The sequence below is a fragment of the Oncorhynchus keta genome, chromosome 30 (assembly GCF_023373465.1).
Source record: "Oncorhynchus keta strain PuntledgeMale-10-30-2019 chromosome 30, Oket_V2, whole genome shotgun sequence".
Taxonomy (NCBI): domain Eukaryota; kingdom Metazoa; phylum Chordata; class Actinopteri; order Salmoniformes; family Salmonidae; genus Oncorhynchus; species Oncorhynchus keta.
In genome coordinates, this window is record NC_068450.1 from 13,476,546 (window position 1) to 13,495,033 (window position 18,488).

The 18,488-nt window shown below is 46.6% G+C and overlaps 2 protein-coding genes across 2 annotated transcripts in view; both read left to right on the top strand.

Annotated features, from left to right (window-relative positions):
* Window positions 1–10,818, top strand: part of fhdc2 (FH2 domain containing 2) — a 35,898-nt gene extending 25,080 nt beyond the window's left edge. Inside the window, exons 9-12 of the mRNA XM_052487686.1 lie at window positions 65–135; window positions 5,388–5,505; window positions 5,750–5,914; window positions 7,397–10,818. Of these exons, the coding sequence (XP_052343646.1) occupies window positions 65–135; window positions 5,388–5,505; window positions 5,750–5,914; window positions 7,397–9,514 (2,472 nt within the window). The 3' untranslated portion in view covers window positions 9,515–10,818. The remainder of the gene's footprint in view (window positions 1–64; window positions 136–5,387; window positions 5,506–5,749; window positions 5,915–7,396) is intronic.
* Window positions 10,819–17,866: 7,048 nt separating this feature from the next.
* LOC118376465 (rho-related GTP-binding protein RhoG-like) overlaps window positions 17,867–18,488 on the top strand; it is a 7,744-nt gene continuing 7,122 nt past the window's right edge. The window contains exon 1 of the mRNA XM_035763179.2: window positions 17,867–17,969. The gene's annotated coding sequence lies outside the window, so the exon portion shown is untranslated. The remainder of the gene's footprint in view (window positions 17,970–18,488) is intronic.

Here is an 18,488-nt window from a genome sequence, read left to right on the forward strand (position 1 = left end):
CCAGAATTATGACGCCTCACTGTGTGAAACAATAGCTGGATCAGCTCTGTCTCCGTCTCCACAGGAAGCAGTGAAAAAGGACCAGAGTTTACTGTCGTTTCCTGGCCAACTAGGACACGTCGGCCCCGCCTCCAGGTTAGTAAGAGCCAATAATACACCCCCAAGTTTAGAAATTACCCTCCTCCCTCAAAAAGACTAAGCCACGTTCAGTTGCCAAACCATTGTTGTTGCAGATAGAATTAGTCTACACGTCAGAGAGGCATATTTTTTCTATGTTACCTATTTCTATCCGAACGTTCCAAAACGTTGTCCTGCTGGACGCGTCCTTGTTCTAATAGTTAGTGTACCTTGGGACAAACACAGATCTTTACGTGATCTGCTTGTAAAGCAAGGTTTCCATTTCCTTGCTTTTAACCAGTCCAGCAGATCTGTAATTAATTAGAGGAAAGAAAGAAGGAAGGAAGGAAGGAAGGAAGGAAGGAAGGCATCTGAAGTGTATGAACGTGGCCCGTGGTGTTTTGGATGCTTCTGGGGAGCATATGAGCTCTGTCCTATAACATCAATACGCCCCAAGCAGGCTGCTATCTCACACAGACACACACACACACACACACACACACACACACACACACACACACACACACACACACACACACACACACACACACACACACACACACACACACACACACACACACACTTGTGTTACACACACACACACACACACACACACACACACACACACACACACACACACACACACACACACACACACACACACTACGCCCAAAAAGACCCGTTTCAACAGGACTGTATTGTGTTAAGGTACTGGAGCTCTGTCCAGCTGTTAGTGATATAGCTACATCCCCTTGTGTTAATATGGCTCTTCACAACATTTCTGTTTCAATCCAGTATTACGGCTCTGTTGGGGTTTTGGGTTTGGTTAGCTATGTAGGACACTTAGATTGAGTCCCAAATGGCACCCAGTACCTTTTGTCAAGGCGCTATATTGGGAAAAGGGTGCCATTTGGGATGCACGCCTTACTGTCAGTTACTCTGTGGGTATCGGTGTTACTGTAAGACCTAGTAATGAGCGACGGTCTACTCCTGCTGGGGTGGAGCCAAAGGGGACATTTTGGATGTATTAAGATGTCTGTCAGAGGAAAATAACAGCTTTATGTAGGTCACAGTTTAGGAACCACTGCTTTGAATTAGGGTCACAGTTTAGGAACCACTGCTTTGAATTAGGGTCACAGTTTAGGAACCACTGCTTTGAATTAGGGTCACAGTTTAGGAACCACTGCTTTGAATTAGGGTCACAGTTTAGGAACCACTGCTTTGAATTAGGGTCACAGTTTAGGAACCACTGCTTTGAATTAGGGTCACAGTTTAAGAACCACTGCTTTGAATTAGGGTCACAGTTTAGGAACCACTGCTTTGAATTAGGGTCACAGTTTAGGAACCACTGCTTTGAATTAGGGTCACAGTTTGGGAACCACTGCTTTGAATTAGGGTCACAGTTTGGGAACCACTGCTTTGAATTAGGGTCACAGTTTAGGAACCACTGCTTTGAATTAGGGTCACAGTTTAGGAACCACTGCTTTGAATTAGGGTCACAGTTTAGGAACCACTGCTTTGAATTAGGGTCACAGTTTAGGAACCACTGCTTTGAATTAGGGTCACAGTTTAGGAACCACTGCTTTGAATTAGGGTCACAGTTTAGGAACCACTGCTTTGAATTAGGGTCACAGTTTAGGAACCACTGCTTTGAATTAGGGTCACAGTTTAGGAACCACTGCTTTAAATTAGGGTCACAGTTTAGGAACCACTGCTTTGAATTAGGGTCACAGTTTAGGAACCACTGCTTTGAATTAGGGTCACAGTTTAGGAACCACTGCTTTGAATTAGGGTCACAGTTTAGGAACCACTGCTTTGAATTAGGGTCACAGTTTAGGAACCACTGCTTTGAATTAGGGTCACAGTTTAGGAACCACTGCTTTGAATTAGGGTCACAGTTTAGGAACCACTGCTTTGAATTAGGGTCACAGTTTAGGAACCACTGCTTTGAATTAGGGTCACAGTTTAGGAACCACTGCTTTGAATTAGGGTCACAGTTTAGGAACCACTGCTTTGAATTAGGGTCACAGTTTAGGAACCACTGCTTTGAATTAGGGTCACAGTTTAGGAACCACTGCTTTGAATTAGGGTCACAGTTTAGGAACCACTGCTTTGAATTAGGGTCACAGTTTAGGAACCACTGCTTTGAATTAGGGTCACAGTTTGGGAACCACTGCTTTGAATTAGGGTCACAGTTTAGGAACCACTGCTTTGAATTAGGGTCACAGTTTGGGAACCACTGCTTTGAATTAGGGTCACAGTTTGGGAACCACTGCTTTGAATTAGGGTCACAGTTTAGGAACCACTGCTTTGAATTAGGGTCACAGTTTAGGAACCACTGCTTTGAATTAGGGTCACAGTTTAGGAACCACTGCTTTGAATTAGGGTCACAGTTTAAGAACCACTGCTTTGAATTAGGGTCACAGTTTAGGAACCACTGCTTTGAATTAGGGTCACAGTTTAGGAACCACTGCTTTGAATTAGGGTCACAGTTTAGGAACCACTGCTTTGAATTAGGGTCACAGTTTAGGAACCACTGCTTTGAATTAGGGTCACAGTTTAGGAACCACTGCTTTGAATTAGGGTCACAGTTTAGGAACCACTGCTTTGAATTAGGGTCACAGTTTAGGAACCACTGCTTTGAATTAGGGTCACAGTTTAGGAACCACTGCTTTGAATTAGGGTCACAGTTTAGGAACCACTGCTTTGAATTAGGGTCACAGTTTAGGAACCACTGCTTTGAATTAGGGTCACAGTTTAGGAACCACTGCTTTGAATTAGGGTCACAGCTTAGGAACCACTGCTTTGAATTAGGGTCACAGTTTAGGAACCACTGCTTTGAATTAGGGTCACAGTTTAGGAACCACTGCTTTGAATTAGGGTCACAGTTTAGGAACCACTGCTTTGAATTAGGGTCACAGTTTAGGAACCACTGCTTTGAATTAGGGTCACAGTTTAGGAACCACTGCTTTGAATTAGGGTCACAGTTTAGGAACCACTGCTTTGAATTAGGGTCACAGTTTAGGAACCACTGCTTTGAATTAGGGTCACAGTTTAGGAACCACTGCTTTGAATTAGGGTCACAGTTTAGGAACCACTGCTTTAAATTAGGGTCACAGCTTAGGGACCACTGCTTTGAATTAGAGTCACAGCTTTATGTAGGTCACAGCTTAAGGACCACTGCTTTGAATTAGGGTCACAGCTTAGGGACCACTGCTTTGAATTAGGGTCACAGCTTTATGTAGGTCACAGCTTAAGGACCACTGCTTTGAATTAGGGTCACAGCTTAGGAACCACTGCTTTGAATTAGGGTCACAGCTTAGGGACCACTGCTTTGAATTAGGGTCACAGCTTAGGGACCACTGCTTTGAATTAGAATAACAGCTTTATGTAGGTCACAGCTTAAGGACCACTGCTTTGAATTAGGGTCACAGCTTAGGAACCACTGCTTTGAATTAGGGTCACATCTTAGGGACCACTGCTTTGAATTAGAGTCACAGCTTAAGGACCACTGCTTTGAATTAGAATAACAGCTTTATGTAGGTCACAGCTTAAGGACCACTGCTTTGAATTAGGGTCACAGCTTAGGGACCACTGCTTTGAATTAGAATAACAGCTTTATGTAGGTCACAGCTTAAGGACCACTGCTTTGAATTAGGGTCACAGCTTAGGGACCACTGCTTTGAATTAGGGTCACAGCTTTATGTAGGTCACAGCTTAAGGACCACTGCTTTGAATTAGGGTCACAGCTTAGGAACCACTGCTTTGAATTAGGGTCACAGCTTAGGGACCACTGCTTTGAATTAGGGTCACAGCTTAGGGACCACTGCTTTGAATTAGAATAACAGCTTTATGTAGGTCACAGCTTAAGGACCACTGCTTTGAATTAGGGTCACAGCTTAGGGACCACTGCTTTGAATTAGGGTCACAGCTTTATGTAGGTCACAGCTTAAGGACCACTGCTTTGAATTAGAATAACAGCTTTATGTAGGTCACAGTTTAGGAACCACTGCTTTGAATTAGAATAACAGCTTTATGTAGGTCACAGCTTAAGGACCACTGCTTTGAATTAGGGTCACAGCTTAGGGACCACTGCTTTGAATTAGAATAACAGCTTTATGTAGGTCACAGCTTAAGGACCACTGCTTTGAATTAGGGTCACAGCTTAGGGACCACTGCTTTGAATTAGGGTCACAGCTTTATGTAGGTCACAGCTTAAGGACCACTGCTTTGAATTAGGGTCACAGCTTAGGAACCACTGCTTTGAATTAGGGTCACAGCTTAGGGACCACTGCTTTGAATTAGGGTCACAGCTTAGGGACCACTGCTTTGAATTAGAATAACAGCTTTATGTAGGTCACAGCTTAAGGACCACTGCTTTGAATTAGGGTCACAGCTTAGGGACCACTGCTTTGAATTAGGGTCACAGCTTTATGTAGGTCACAGCTTAAGGACCACTGCTTTGAATTAGAATAACAGCTTTATGTAGGTCACAGTTTAGGAACCACTGCTTTGAATTAGAATAACAGCTTTATGTAGGTCACAGTTTAGGAACCACTGCTTTGAGTTAGAGTCTAAGTAACAGCATCTTCTGAAACAAAGATTACCATATGGTTTACTTTGCCTCGTCGTCTCTCATGGATCGCAGCAACAGGTTGGGTTGTGTCGCAGCAACAGGTTGGGTTGTGTCGCAGCAACAGGTTGGGTTGTGTCGCAGCAACAGGTTGGGTTGTGTCGCAGCAACAGGTTGGGTTGTGTCGCAGCAACAGGTTGGGTTGTGTCGCAGCAACAGGTTGGGTTGTGTCGCAGCAACAGGTTGGGTTGTGTCGCAGCAACAGGTTGGGTTGTGTCGTGTCGCAGCAACAGGTTGGGTTGTGGGTAAAAACACAAGGTTTTATCCAGAGCCGTACATTGGCCAACTTTTGGAATAGGCGCCATCTATTTTTGGGGGGTTCACGGAATTTCGCATCAATCACTTCACTATCATCTATAAAAGTAAACCCTGCAAAATGACGTTGCCACAAGCAGCACCGGAGATATTGAGATAAGCGAGATGCAACACAGTCACAAACAGTATCTGCGCATGTGCACAGATTTGCTTCAGCCTGTTCAGTGTAACAGCCATGGAGTAGTTGAGCCTCGCACTTCAACGTTCTTAGTTATGGAAATTGACCCACTTATGCTGTTAACTTTCTGCGTCTGTCTCATATCGCTGAATCTACCTTTTAATGTCATGTCAAGTAATGTCTCTTGTCTCTGTCCTCCTATAGGTTGTGTGAGGAGTCGGTAGTAGAGGATCTCTCCAGGCTCCACAGCCGTGTGGCATCCCTCAGGATCAGTGTCCAGACGGAGGCAGAGATCCAGCAGCTCACACGGTCTTTCCTGGGGGTACTGAACTAGATTCTATGGATTTAGAACACACACTGATCTAGAACTTGCATAATTATAAAACACTGATCTATGGTGTCTAGTGAAGTGAGAATTGATGAACTCACAAAGAACAACATTGAAACTCATATGGCTTTGATTAACTTTGAGTCTCTTTTCACCATATTCTTGCTCCTTGGTCAAAACAGTGAGTCTTATCTCCCTTTATCGCTCTTTCGATCTCCTCCTCTCTCTCTCTCTCTAGGTGGCAGAGGACCGTCTGAAGGAAGCAGAGGATGACGTGGAGGGGATGAGGATGTCCAGTCAGGCTCTGGTTGAATTCTTCTGTGAGGATGACAGCATCTTTAAACTGGAGGAGGCCTGCAGGGTCTTTCACTCCTTCTGCCTTCGCTTCCAAAGAGCCGTACAGGTGAGACCGACTGCTTTACATCAAACTGTCTGGGTTAAAATCAGATTTTAAGAAGAGGACTAGGTTGGGCTTTTGACTTAGTACCTTGGGCAGATAGTTATGAAGACATCAAAACTATGGAATCATGTAGTGACCAAAAAAGTGTTAAACAAATCAAAATATATTTGAGATTCTTCAAAGTAGCCACCCTTTGCCTTGATGACAGCTTTGCACACTCTTGGCATTCTCTCAACCAGATTCATGAGGAAGTCACCTGGAATGCATTTCAATTAACAGGTGTGACTTGTTAAGTTAATTTGTGGAAGAGAGAAACGACAGTCCATTACTTTAAGACATGAAGGTCAGTCAATCTGGAAAATTTGCAGTTGCAAAAACCATCAAGCGCTATGATTTAACTGGCTCTCATGAGAACTGCCACAGGAAAGGAAGACCCAGAGTTACCTCTGCTGCAGAGGATAAGTTCATTAGAGTTACCAGCCTCAAAAATTGCAGCCCAAATAAGTGCTTCACAGAGTTCAAGTAACAGACACATCTCAACATCAACTGTTCAGAGGAGACTGTGAATCAGGTCTTCATGGTCGAACTTCTGCAAAGAAAACCACTACTAAAGGACACCAACAATAAAAAGAGACTTGCTTGGGCCAGGAAACATGAGCAATGAACATTAGACCGACGGAAATCTGCCCTTTGGTCTGATGAGTCCAAATTTGAGATGTTTGGTTCCAACTGCCGTGTCTTTGTGAGACGCAGAGCAGGTGAACGGATGATCTCTGCATGTGGTTCCCACCGTGAAGCATGGAGGAGGAGGTGTGGGGATGCTTTGCTGATGATACTGTCAGTGTTTTATTTAGAATTCAAGACACACTTAACCAGTGTGGCTACCACAGCATTCTGTAGCGATACACCATTCCATCTGGTTTGTGCTTTGTGGGACTATCATTTGTTTTTCAACAGGACAATGACCCAAAACACACCTCTAGGCTGTGTAAGGAATATTTGACTAAGGAAAGTGATGGAGTGCTGCATCAGATGACCTGGCCTCCACAATCACCTGACTTCAACCCAATTGAGGTGGTTTGGGATGAGTTGGACCGCAGAGTGAAGGAAAAGCAGCCAACAAGTGCTCAGCATATGTGGGAACTCCAAGACTGTTGGAAAAGCATTCCAGGTGAAGCTGGTTGAGAGAATGCCGAGAGCGTGCAAAGCAAATGGTGGCTACTTTGAAGAATCTAAAATAGTTGTTTAACACCTTTTTTTGGTTACTACATGATTTCATGTGTTATTTCATGGTTTTGATATCTTCCGTATTCTACAATGTATAAAATAGTAAAAATAAAGTGTGTGTGTGTGTGTACACACAGACAGGAGTTATAGACTGATGAGGACAAAAAGACAGAAGATAGAGGTGTAGATGCTGTGCTGATTAATGTATACTTGATGTTTATTCTTCTACCATAAAGTAATCATCCTGTTCCCTCTCAGGAAAATGCCGAGCGGGAACAGAAGGAGCAGAAACGGATGGAGCGAGAGCGTGAGATGGTGGAGAAGCGTCGCTCCGTGGCCGTGTGTACAGGCCTGGACCTGGGTGTGGTTCTGGGTCGGGTGTCCCCACTGGGAACCCAGAAGAACCAGGATGACCTGGAGAGAACCCTTGAGAACCTGAGCCACACCTGGAGCCAGCGCAGCCTTAGAACCCAGGAGAACCGCAGACACTCCCACTACCTCCAGAACACCACCTCCGCTCCTCTTCAGACATATCCCCACCTCAACAACTCCTCCATCCTCTGTAATACCTCCATCCACCCCCAGACCTCCCCAGCGCTTCCCTGCCCCACCTACCCAAGCCAGGAGATGCCATCCCTGGGGACAGAGACCAGGACAGAGCCACTGGTCCATCAGCACCAACCAGTCCTGGAGACTAAGAGACCAAATCATGAGGGGACAACTCAGACTCAAGTCTCACAAACTCAACATGAACTGACTTCTAACGTCACTCAAACCCAGTGTGGACGTAGATTCAATGTCCCCCAAAACAGGCAGGACATTATTGCCTATGTCACTCAAACCCAACATGGAATTGCCACTAACATCATTGAAAGCCGACTCGCACCAACGACTCGAGTGACTGAAACTCACCATGAACGAACAGTTGATGCCAGCCCTGACCAGCGTGTACTGACCACTAAGTCTATGGCCAGTCCTTATAGACACTCCTCCACTAACTCTACTGCCATCCCCAGTGTGAGAAGAAATACCATTGGTCTTAGACACAGGCATGACCTAGAGGGGACTGACCCTACCCCTGTTTCTCAGGCGAAACGCACAGACACCTCAGTCAGAGACGCAGCGCATCAGGACCCTGACTTCGCTCCTCTCCCAGGGTATACGGTAACTGAGCAGCCCTTTGAGAGCCAATCAAAATCATCCATGGCCACTGACACCCCAGATGGTGTCCAATCGCAGGAGTCTAAGGGAGCCAAGGAGACCTCACAAGGAAGTGGTGGTTCCTTGGAGCTGAGGCTTTCACCTGAGAGGGGAACAACCCAGCAGTGGGAAACAGAATCTCTCTCTACACCAGTGGAGCAGAGATGTCTGCCTCCCAGCCTACCAGAGCTGAGCCCGCAGCAGGCACATCAATGCCCAGAGGTCTGCAGCCCTGACAGGGAAAGGGACCGGTCATACCCATGCGTGGGCGAAACCCTGGAGTGCCACACCCTGGTCCGAGGCCTGCGTTCCTATGACAACCTATCCCCTCCTCCCACCCCAACCACACCCCTCCCCAAAGCCCCACCCAGCCTCTGCTCCAAGTGGAGGAAAGAGAGGCAGACGGAGACTCCAGGGTCTGGTGCCGGACCTCCAATGGGGAAACAGGACTCTTGGAGTGGGGGGAACACTCCTGTTTTCCGAGGAGGGGCTAAGAGGGGCTTGGTACCCCGTACACGTCTGCCTAACGATACAGGCATCCATAGAGCCCTTTTAATTTCCAAACCAGAGACACAGACACCCACTGGCCCTGTCCCAAATCCTAATTTACAGTCTACACCACGTTCCACTCGTCTGGCGTCCCCGTCCGTACGCAGCTCCTCCATGCGCTCCTCCCCCATCACACGTCCTACTACTACCCAGACAGAGGTGAAGCGGAGCAGTAGCACCAGGAGTGAGAGGAGCCAGGCTGGGGGTGAGAACCAGCAGCAGGCCCCAGGGAAACCCACCATGACCCGCCGGGCATCAGAGAGAGCTGGGCTGGGGCTTGGACCAGAGAGGGAGAGGACTTCTAGCACCAGCACCACTAGTAGTACAGCTACTACCCAGCCAGCCTTTGTCAGGGGCTCCCCTCTCAGGGTGACCAAACGTCTCGCCCCCACCTCCAACTCTGAGACCCAACACTCCTCTCAGCCCCGCTCCACACACAGCCCCTCCTCTGCTACAGCTAAAACCATCCGTACAGCTGTTATAGCTGCGGCCAGGACTAAAACGGCCAAGACGAACCCCGGCACAGAGCCCTCTAGAGCTGCTGTCTCTGCCTGCAAAACCCCCACAGCAACACGGATACCTGGACCTAAAATGGACCGTCCTGCTTCCTCGCCCATGTGGAAGTGATCATGGAAGATCATAGCACTTTTTCAACTTTATACAGTAGTCTTACTTAAACACATACACGTACCTATGTGTGTTTGGGTCCATTGTACATGTATGTGGGAATCGCAATTCACCAAGTAATTTATCAGACCTCTCTGTTCTGGAGGAGTAGGTAGTTGCTGGTCCATTCAGACTCTATTCAGCTGGTCCAGAATCGATGGGGTGTTTTCACTTCGGTCTCTCCCATACACTTTCTTGTCTGCTGGGAAGATGACAAAGGACTGCAACTCCAACAAAATGGCTGCCACTACACCAGTCTACAGCTGTTCTGTTTTGGGCTGTACTGTCACCGTTGATAGAAATGTCTTCGGTTCTACACACCACCTCCATCCACTAGTGTCCTGTGCAGTCAAAAGGGGACTTCAGGGAGAGACTACTACCCCCCCCCCACACACACACACACACCCAACCTGGACTTTGTCAAGCTCCTGAAATGTGTGCCTCTGACCTTGTTAATCTGTAGAAAATCCTTAATTTAGGATTGTGGCACTGCAGCCTCCTCTTGGTCGTCCAACAGAATCATTCTCATCATCTTGTTTTTTTTTAGGGTGTATGTTGAAAATGGCAGTTTTTTTTTTCTTTCAAGTGGTTAATTTATTTAACTTTAGTTGTGTCCTAAATGGCACCCTATTCCCTATACATTGAGTATACCAAATATCCTAATATTAAGTTGCACCCCCCTCCCTTTTACCCTCAGAACAGCCTCAATTTGTCAGGGCGTAGTGCACTACTTTTGACAGGAGTCAATAGGGCTCTGGTCGAAGGTAGTGTTCCATGTAGGGAATAGGAAGCCAGTGGGGACTCCACCATCATACTTGATCAGTCCAGCTCCTATGTGCCATGTCATTTCTGAATCCTCAATGATTTGAGTGTGTAGTCTTAGAAGTGTATTTCTAAATGATTAGATGCATGGACCAGACTCCTCAGACTGAATATAGTGTGACCCTTCTTTCTCTTTCGTTGCTTTCTCACCTCGGGCTATTTGTTTGCTCAATCAGCAATCAATCAGTATGATATATCTAATTGATTATTGGTAATCGATCGATTTTTGTTGGTTATCCTCATCTTGAATGTGATCTTCATTCTGATGCACTTTAACAAGTGAAGGGGAGACCTGTTGCTAGGATACTCACTGTAATATTCTACTGCTGATGTTTATATCAAAAAAGAGATGTTAACTTAAATTGAACGACATGAATTGTGATCCATGGCGACAATGTGTGCATTTGTAAAAAAAAAATATAAAATAAAGATGCTAATCACTCCGGGTGTGTTTTGTTAGTTTTACTTAATTAAAGGACTGTTTTGTTTAAACACAATAAGGAACTGTAAGGCAGCTGTTCTTTTATGAGTGTGTGCACAGCTGTTCTTTTGTATTTTCTAGCGGTTACTGGCCGTCTCCACAATCAGTTTCCCCAGACATTGGGATGGTCACAGTACGGTTGCTTGCATCCCAAATGACACTCTATTCCCTATCTAGTGCACTACTTTTGATCAGATACCTACAGTGGGGCAAAAAAAGTATTTTGTCAGCCACCAATTGGGCAAGTTCTCCAACTAAAAAAAAATGAGAGGCCTGTAATTTTCATCATAGGTACACTTCAACTATGACAAAATTAGAGAGAAAAAAATCCAGAAATTCACATTGTAGGACTTTTAAAATTGATTTATTTGCAAATTATGGTGGAAAATAAGTATTTGGTCACCTACAAACAAGCAAGATTTCTGGCTCTCACAGACCTGTAACTTCTTTTTTAAGAGGCTCCTCTGTCCTTCACTCGTTACCTGTATTAATGGCACCTGTTTGAACTTGTTATCAGTATAAAAGACACCTGTCCACAACTTCAAACAGTCACACTCCAAACTCAGCTATGGCCAAGACCAAAGAGCTCTCAGAGGACACAAGAAACAAAATTGTAGACCTGCACCAGGCTAAGAAGTCTGAATCTGAAATAGGTAAGCAGCTTGGTTTGAAGAAATCAACTGTGGGAGCAATTATTAGGAAATGGAAGACATACAAGACCACTGATAATCTCCCTCGATCTGGGGCTCCACGCAAGATCTCACCCTGTGGGCTCAAAATGATCACAAGAACGGTGAGCAAAAATCCCAGAACCACACGGGGGGACCTAGTGAATGACCTGTAGAGAGCTGGCAAAGAAACAAAGCCTACCATCAGTAACACACTACGCCGCCAGGGACTCAAATCCTGCAGTGCCAGACGTGTCCCCCTGCTTAAGCCAGTACATGTCCAGGCCCGTCTGAAGTTTGCTAGAGAGCATTTGGATGGTCCAGAAGAAGATTGGGAGAATGTCTATGGTCAGATGAAACCAAAATATAACTTTTTGGTAAAAACTCAACTTGTCGTGTTTGGAGGACAAAGAATGCTGAGTTGCATCCAAAGAACACCATACCTACTGTGAAGCATCATGCTTTGGGGCTGTTTTTCTGCAAAGGGACCAGGACGACTGATCCGTGGAAAAGAAAGAATGAATGGGGCCATGTATCGTGAGATTTTGAGTGAAAACCTCCTTCCATCAGCAAGGGCATTGAAGATGAAACATGGCTGGGTCTTTCAGCATGACAATGATCCCAAACACACCACCCGGGCAACGAAGGAGTGGCTTCGTAAGAAGCATTTTAAGGTCCTGGAGTGGCCTACCCAGTCTCCAGATCTCAACCCCATATAAAAACTTTGGAGGGAGTTAAATGTCTGTGTTGCCCAGCAACAGCCCCAAAACATCACTGCTCTAGAGGAGATCTGCATGGAGGAATGGGCCAAAATACCAGCAACAGTGTGTGAAAACCTTGTGAAGACTTACAGAACACGTTTGACCTCTGTCATTGCCAACAAAGGGTATATAACAAAGTATTGAGATAAACTTTTGTTATTGACCAAATACTTATTTTCCACCATAATTTGCAAATACATTCATTAAAAATCCTACAATGTGATTTTCTGGATTTTTTTGTGTACCTATGATGAAAATTACAGGCCTCTCTCATCTTTGTAAGTGGGAGAACTTGCACAATTGACTGCTGACTAAATACTTTTTTGCCCCACTGTATGTGCCCTGGTCATAAGTAGTGCACTATATAGTGAATAGTCTGCCACTGGTCACAGTATTTTAGACTAGAGAGCTGTCTTAATAACCAAGCTGCTGGCTCGTTATCAGCATCATGAGAAGCCGTCCTCCAGAGACAAAGCTGTCCTGCTCTACGAACACACCATTGTCCTCTCCCTCCCTCTCTCCACTACTCCTCAGGTTTACTCCTCCCTCCCTCCCTCCACTGCTCCTCAGGTTCACTCCTCTCTCCCTCCCTCTCTCTACTGCTCCTCAGGTTCACCCCTCCCTCTCTCCCTCCCTCTCTCCACTGCTCCTCAGGTTCACTCCTCTCTCCCTCCCTCTCTCCACTGCTCCTCAGGTTCACTCCTCTCTCCCTCCCTCTCTGCACTGCTCCTCAGGTTCACTCCTCCCTCCCTCTCTCCACTGCTCCTCAGCTTCACTCCTTCTCCATGTCTTGACATAATCAGCCTCCCCTCAGGCCTGTAACCATTGCCATGGTGACACTGCAGGTATTCCAGGGGATCTCCTTGGAGAATAGGGGTGAGAATGGTGTGTGGGTGTAGGAGTTCAGCGGGAGAGCTCTGTGTACAGGCCACAGTGACGTGGCTGACGCCAGAACCCCTTGGAGGGCAGAGCAATAAACTGGTGCCTCTTTGCGTTCCAATGTTGTCCGGTGGTTGGTCAGCACTGACCTTTTAACCCCTCTCTGCATACCAAATTACAGCCTAATCCCTTTATAGTGTACTGCTATTGACCAGGGTACTGTGCTACAAAGTGAAAAGGGTTCCATTTGGGACACACACATTGCTTTACCTGGATCAGTGTATAGATGGGAGATGTGATGACATCAATGAGTTTGCCAGCAGGGGCAGACTGGCCACCTGGCATTTTGAGGAAATGCTGGATGGGATGGGCCTGTCTAACTTGTTTGTTTTTTTGTACAGAAAATGAGCCGGCGTGGGGGCCACAAGGACAAAAATGGACTGGTGTGTTAAATGTTGGGGGTCATTTCTGTCCCCAGTCCACCCCATTCCTATTCCTCTTCTGCTTGCGATGAAGAGTTACAACCGCTCTGTTACTATCTACAAACATTCATGGATTACACATCTTATGAACTGAACTGGACAGTGTACCCAACACTTAAGTTAAACGTAACCAGTGAAGGCATGTTAGTGTCTGTTCTCCTCAAGAAAGCAGACAAAGTGGCTGAGACATGGTCATCATTAGCACTGTGGATGGTATCAGAAGAAAACAGATCGTTTTCGCGCTTGGTCAAGGGATCACATTTAAAAAATGGTTAGGCCTGTCCTTCACCTAACCAAATGTATTATTGTATTAAGCCTTTATTTAAACAGTCACATTGAGATTTACATCTCTTTTTCAAGGTTGCAGAAAACACACTAAAATAAAAACACAGCATGCAACAATTTGAAAGATTTTATGAAGTTACAGTTCAAATAAGGAAATTAGTCAGTTTAAATAAATTCATTAGGTCCTAATCTATGGATTTCACATGAGACTGGGAAGACAGAAAACCAGTCAGTATCTGGTGTGACCATTTGCTTTGTGCAGCTAGTCACAGGCTGTTGACGGTGGCCTGTGGAATGTTGTCCCACTCTTCAATAGCTGTTTGAGGTTGCTGGATATTGGCAGGAACTGAAACAAGCTGCTGTACACGTTAATCCAGCGCATCCCAAACATGCTCAATGGGCGACATGTCTGGTGAGTATGCAGGCCATGGAATAACCTGGAAATGTTCAGCTTCCAGGAATGGTGTACATGGGCCAGTGCATTATCATGCTGAAACATGAGGTGATGGCTGTGGATGAATGGCACAACAATGGGCCGCAGGATCACCTCACGGTATCTCTGTGCATTCAAATTGCCATCGATAAAATGTGATTGTGTTAACAGAGTGCCCCCACCATGGGGACATACACGCTGCCATCTCCCTGGTACAGGTGAAAACACGCTGCCATCTCTCTGGTACAGGTGAAAACACCCTGCCATCTCCCTGGTACAGGTGAAAACACCCTGCCATCTCCCTGGTACAGGTGAAAACACCCTGCCATCTCCCTGGTACAGGTGAAAACACCCTGCCATCTCCCTGGTACAGGTAAAAACACGCTGCCATCTCGCTGGTACAGGTGAAAACACCCTGCCATCTCCCTGGTACAGGTGAAAACACCCTGCCATCTCCCTGGTACAGGTGAAAACACCCTGCCATCTCCCTGGTACAGGTGAAAACACGCTGCCATCTCTCTGGTACAGGTGAAAACACGCTGCCATCTCCCTGGTACAGGTGAAAACACACTGCCATCTCCCTGGTACAGGTGAAAACACGCTGCCATCTCCCTGGTACAGGTAAAAACACGCTGCCATCTCCCTGGTACAGGTGAAAACACCCTGCCATCTCCCTGGTACAGGTGAAAACACCCTGCCATCTCCCTGGTACAGGTGAAAACACCCTGCCATCTCCCTGGTACAGGTAAAAACACGCTGCCATCTCCCTGGTACAGGTGAAAACACCCTGCCATCTCCCTGGTACAGGTGAAAACACGCTGCCATCTCCCTGGTACAGGTGAAAACACGCTGCCATCTCCCTGGTACAGGTGAAAACACCCTGCCATCTCCCTGGTACAGGTGAAAACACCCTGCCATCTCCCTGGTACAGGTGAAAACACCCTGCCATCTCCCTGGTACAGGTGAAAACACACTGCCATCTCCCTGGTACAGGTGAAAACACACTGCCATCTCTCTGGTACAGGTGAAAACACCCTGCCATCTCCCTGGTACAGGTGAAAACACCCTGCCATCTCCCTGGTACAGGTGAAAACACGCTGCCATCTCCCTGGTACAGGTGAAAACACCCTGCCATCTCTCTGGTACAGGTGAAAACACGCTGCCATCTCCCTGGTACAGGTAAAAACACGCTGCCATCTCCCTGGTACAGGTGAAAACACCCTGCCATCTCCCTGGTACAGGTGAAAACACGCTGCCATCTCCCTGGTACAGGTGAAAACACCCTGCCATCTCCCTGGTACAGGTAAAAACACGCTGCCATCTCCCTGGTACAGGTGAAAACACGCTGCCATCTCCCTGGTACAGGTGAAAACACGCTGCCATCTCCCTGGTACAGGTGAAAACACCCTGCCATCTCTCTGGTACAGGTGAAAACACCCTGCCATCTCCCTGGTACAGGTGAAAACACCCTGCCATCTCCCTGGTACAGGTGAAAACACCCTGCCATCTCCCTGGTACAGGTGAAAACACCCTGCCATCTCCCTGGTACAGGTGAAAACACCCTGCCATCTCTCTGGTACAGGTGAAAACACCCTGCCATCTCCCTGGTACAGGTGAAAACACCCTGCCATCTCCCTGGTACAGGTGAAAACACCCTGCCATCTCTCTGGTACAGGTGAAAACACCCTGCCATCTCCCTGGTACAGGTGAAAACACGCTGCCATCTCCCTGGTACAGGTGAAAACACACTGCCATCTCCCTGGTACAGGTGAAAACACCCTGCCATCTCCCTGGTACAGGTGAAAACACCCTGCCATCTCCCTGGTACAGGTGAAAACACCCTGCCATCTCTCTGGTACAGGTGAAAACACCCTGCCATCTCCCTGGTACAGGTGAAAACACCCTGCCATCTCCCTGGTACAGGTGAAAACACCCTGCCATCTCTCTGGTACAGGTGAAAACACCCTGCCATCTCCCTGGTACAGGTGAAAACACCCTGCCATCTCTCTGGTACAGGTGAAAACACCCTGCCATCTCCCTGGTACAGGTGAAAACACGCTGCCATCTCCCTGGTACAGGTGAAAACACCCTGCCATCTCCCTGGTACAGGTGAAAACACGCTGCCATCTCCCTGGTACAGGTGAAAACACCCTGCCATCTCCCTGGTACAGGTGAAAACACCCTGCCATCTCCCTGGTACAGGTGAAAACACCCTGCCATCTCCCTGGTACAGGTGAAAACATGCTGCCATCTCCCTGGTACAGGTGAAAACACCCTGCCATCTCCCTGGTACAGGTGAAAACACGCTGCCATCTCCCTGGTACAGGTGAAAACACCCTGCCATCTCCCTGGTACAGGTGAAAACACCCTGCCATCTCCCTGGTACAGGTGAAAACACACTGCCATCTCCCTGGTACAGGTGAAAACACCCTGCCATCTCCCTGGTACAGGTGAAAACACCCTGCCATCTCCCTGGTACAGGTGAAAACACACTGCCATCTCCCTGGTACAGGTGAAAACACCCTGCCATCTCCCTGGTACAGGTGAAAACACCCTGCCATCTCCCTGGTACAGGTGAAAACACACTGCCATCTCCCTGGTACAGGTGAAAACACACTGCCATCTCCCTGGTACAGGTGAAAACACACTGCCATCTCCCTGGTACAGGTGAAAACACACTGCCATCTCCCTGGTACAGGTGAAAACACACTGCCATCTCCCTGGTACAGGTGAAAACACACTGCCATCTCCCTGGTACAGGTGAAAACACACTGCCATCTCCCTGGTACAGGTGAAAACACACTGCCATCTCCCTGGTACAGGTGAAAACACACTGCCATCTCCCTGGTACAGGTGAAAACACCCTGCCATCTCTCTGGTACAGGTGAAAACACCCTGCCATCTCCCTGGTACAGGTGAAAACGGGTTTCATCCGTGCCAGTGGCCATGGAAGGTGAGCATCTCCCTGCAGTCAGGTGTGTACGGAACATTCCTGGAAACTTTTATTTCAGCTCATGAAACGTGGGACCAACACTTTACATGTTGCATTCCCAATTTTTTTGTTCTGTGTCGTTACACAATACACATAAATGGAAGTTAAAACAGTGCAAAGTGCATAAGAGAGAAAGAGATTAAAAGGGCAGGTTTATAAACACGTGCAGTCAGTGAGCAGCAGCCCTCCAATCCTGAATTTAAACTGATCATTCAGAATAAAATTATCTAATTCTGGGATTATAACCTAATGACTGGACTTGTGTTTACATTTTGACATGGTCTGAATACTGTTTCTTTAGTCATTGTTCATTTGAGAACTATGCATACCGGTATTATAAAACAATCATATATATGTTTAATTTAACGCATGTTTAAGGTAATGAGGTAGGTCCTTTTCGGGGGGAAAATATGATTTATAGAGCGTTATGGTTTATACTGCCATCTAGCGTCCGAATGACCTCTTAACAACTTGAAGTAAGACAAGAAGAACAACTACAACTACCATGATCCCATAACCAACGTCGTACGTTTTGGGCGTTTCCGAAAGTTCCCCGGATGAAGTTGTGATTGACTGTTACACGGCTAAAAAGTTGAGCTCTTGCCGAGAGGTGGTAAGATAAACAACACTCTTTTTAAATATAGATCATTCTTGCAAACTATTGTTTTACCTACATGTATACTAACAATGTGCTTATTGTGGCTAATAACTGCTTTAATTGTTTTTAGGAAGTCTAAACTTTGAGAAACTCCACATGCTTGCTTGCTAGCACGCTAGCTAACGTTAGGTCCTTAGCGTTCCATCTCGCTGGCTGGCTGGCTGGCTGGTATATGGGTGCGCCCAAAAGTTGACGACCTAGGAAACCAAATTATTGTTGTCTAACTTTCTCAGGCTTTCCATATCATAGTTAAATCATTGTACTTAACTAGTACCTTGTTAATTAAAAGAAAATATTTGATAATTAATAATAATAATAATAATAATAATAATCAAAACAAGCAACAGCCAATGCGCTGCTCATGGTTTATTCTCCGTCCCTCTCTCCCCCCTCACCCCCCCCCTCCTCTTTCTCCCCCCTCACCCCCCTCCTCTGTCTCCCCCCTCCTCTTTCTCCCCCCTCCTTCACGTCTCT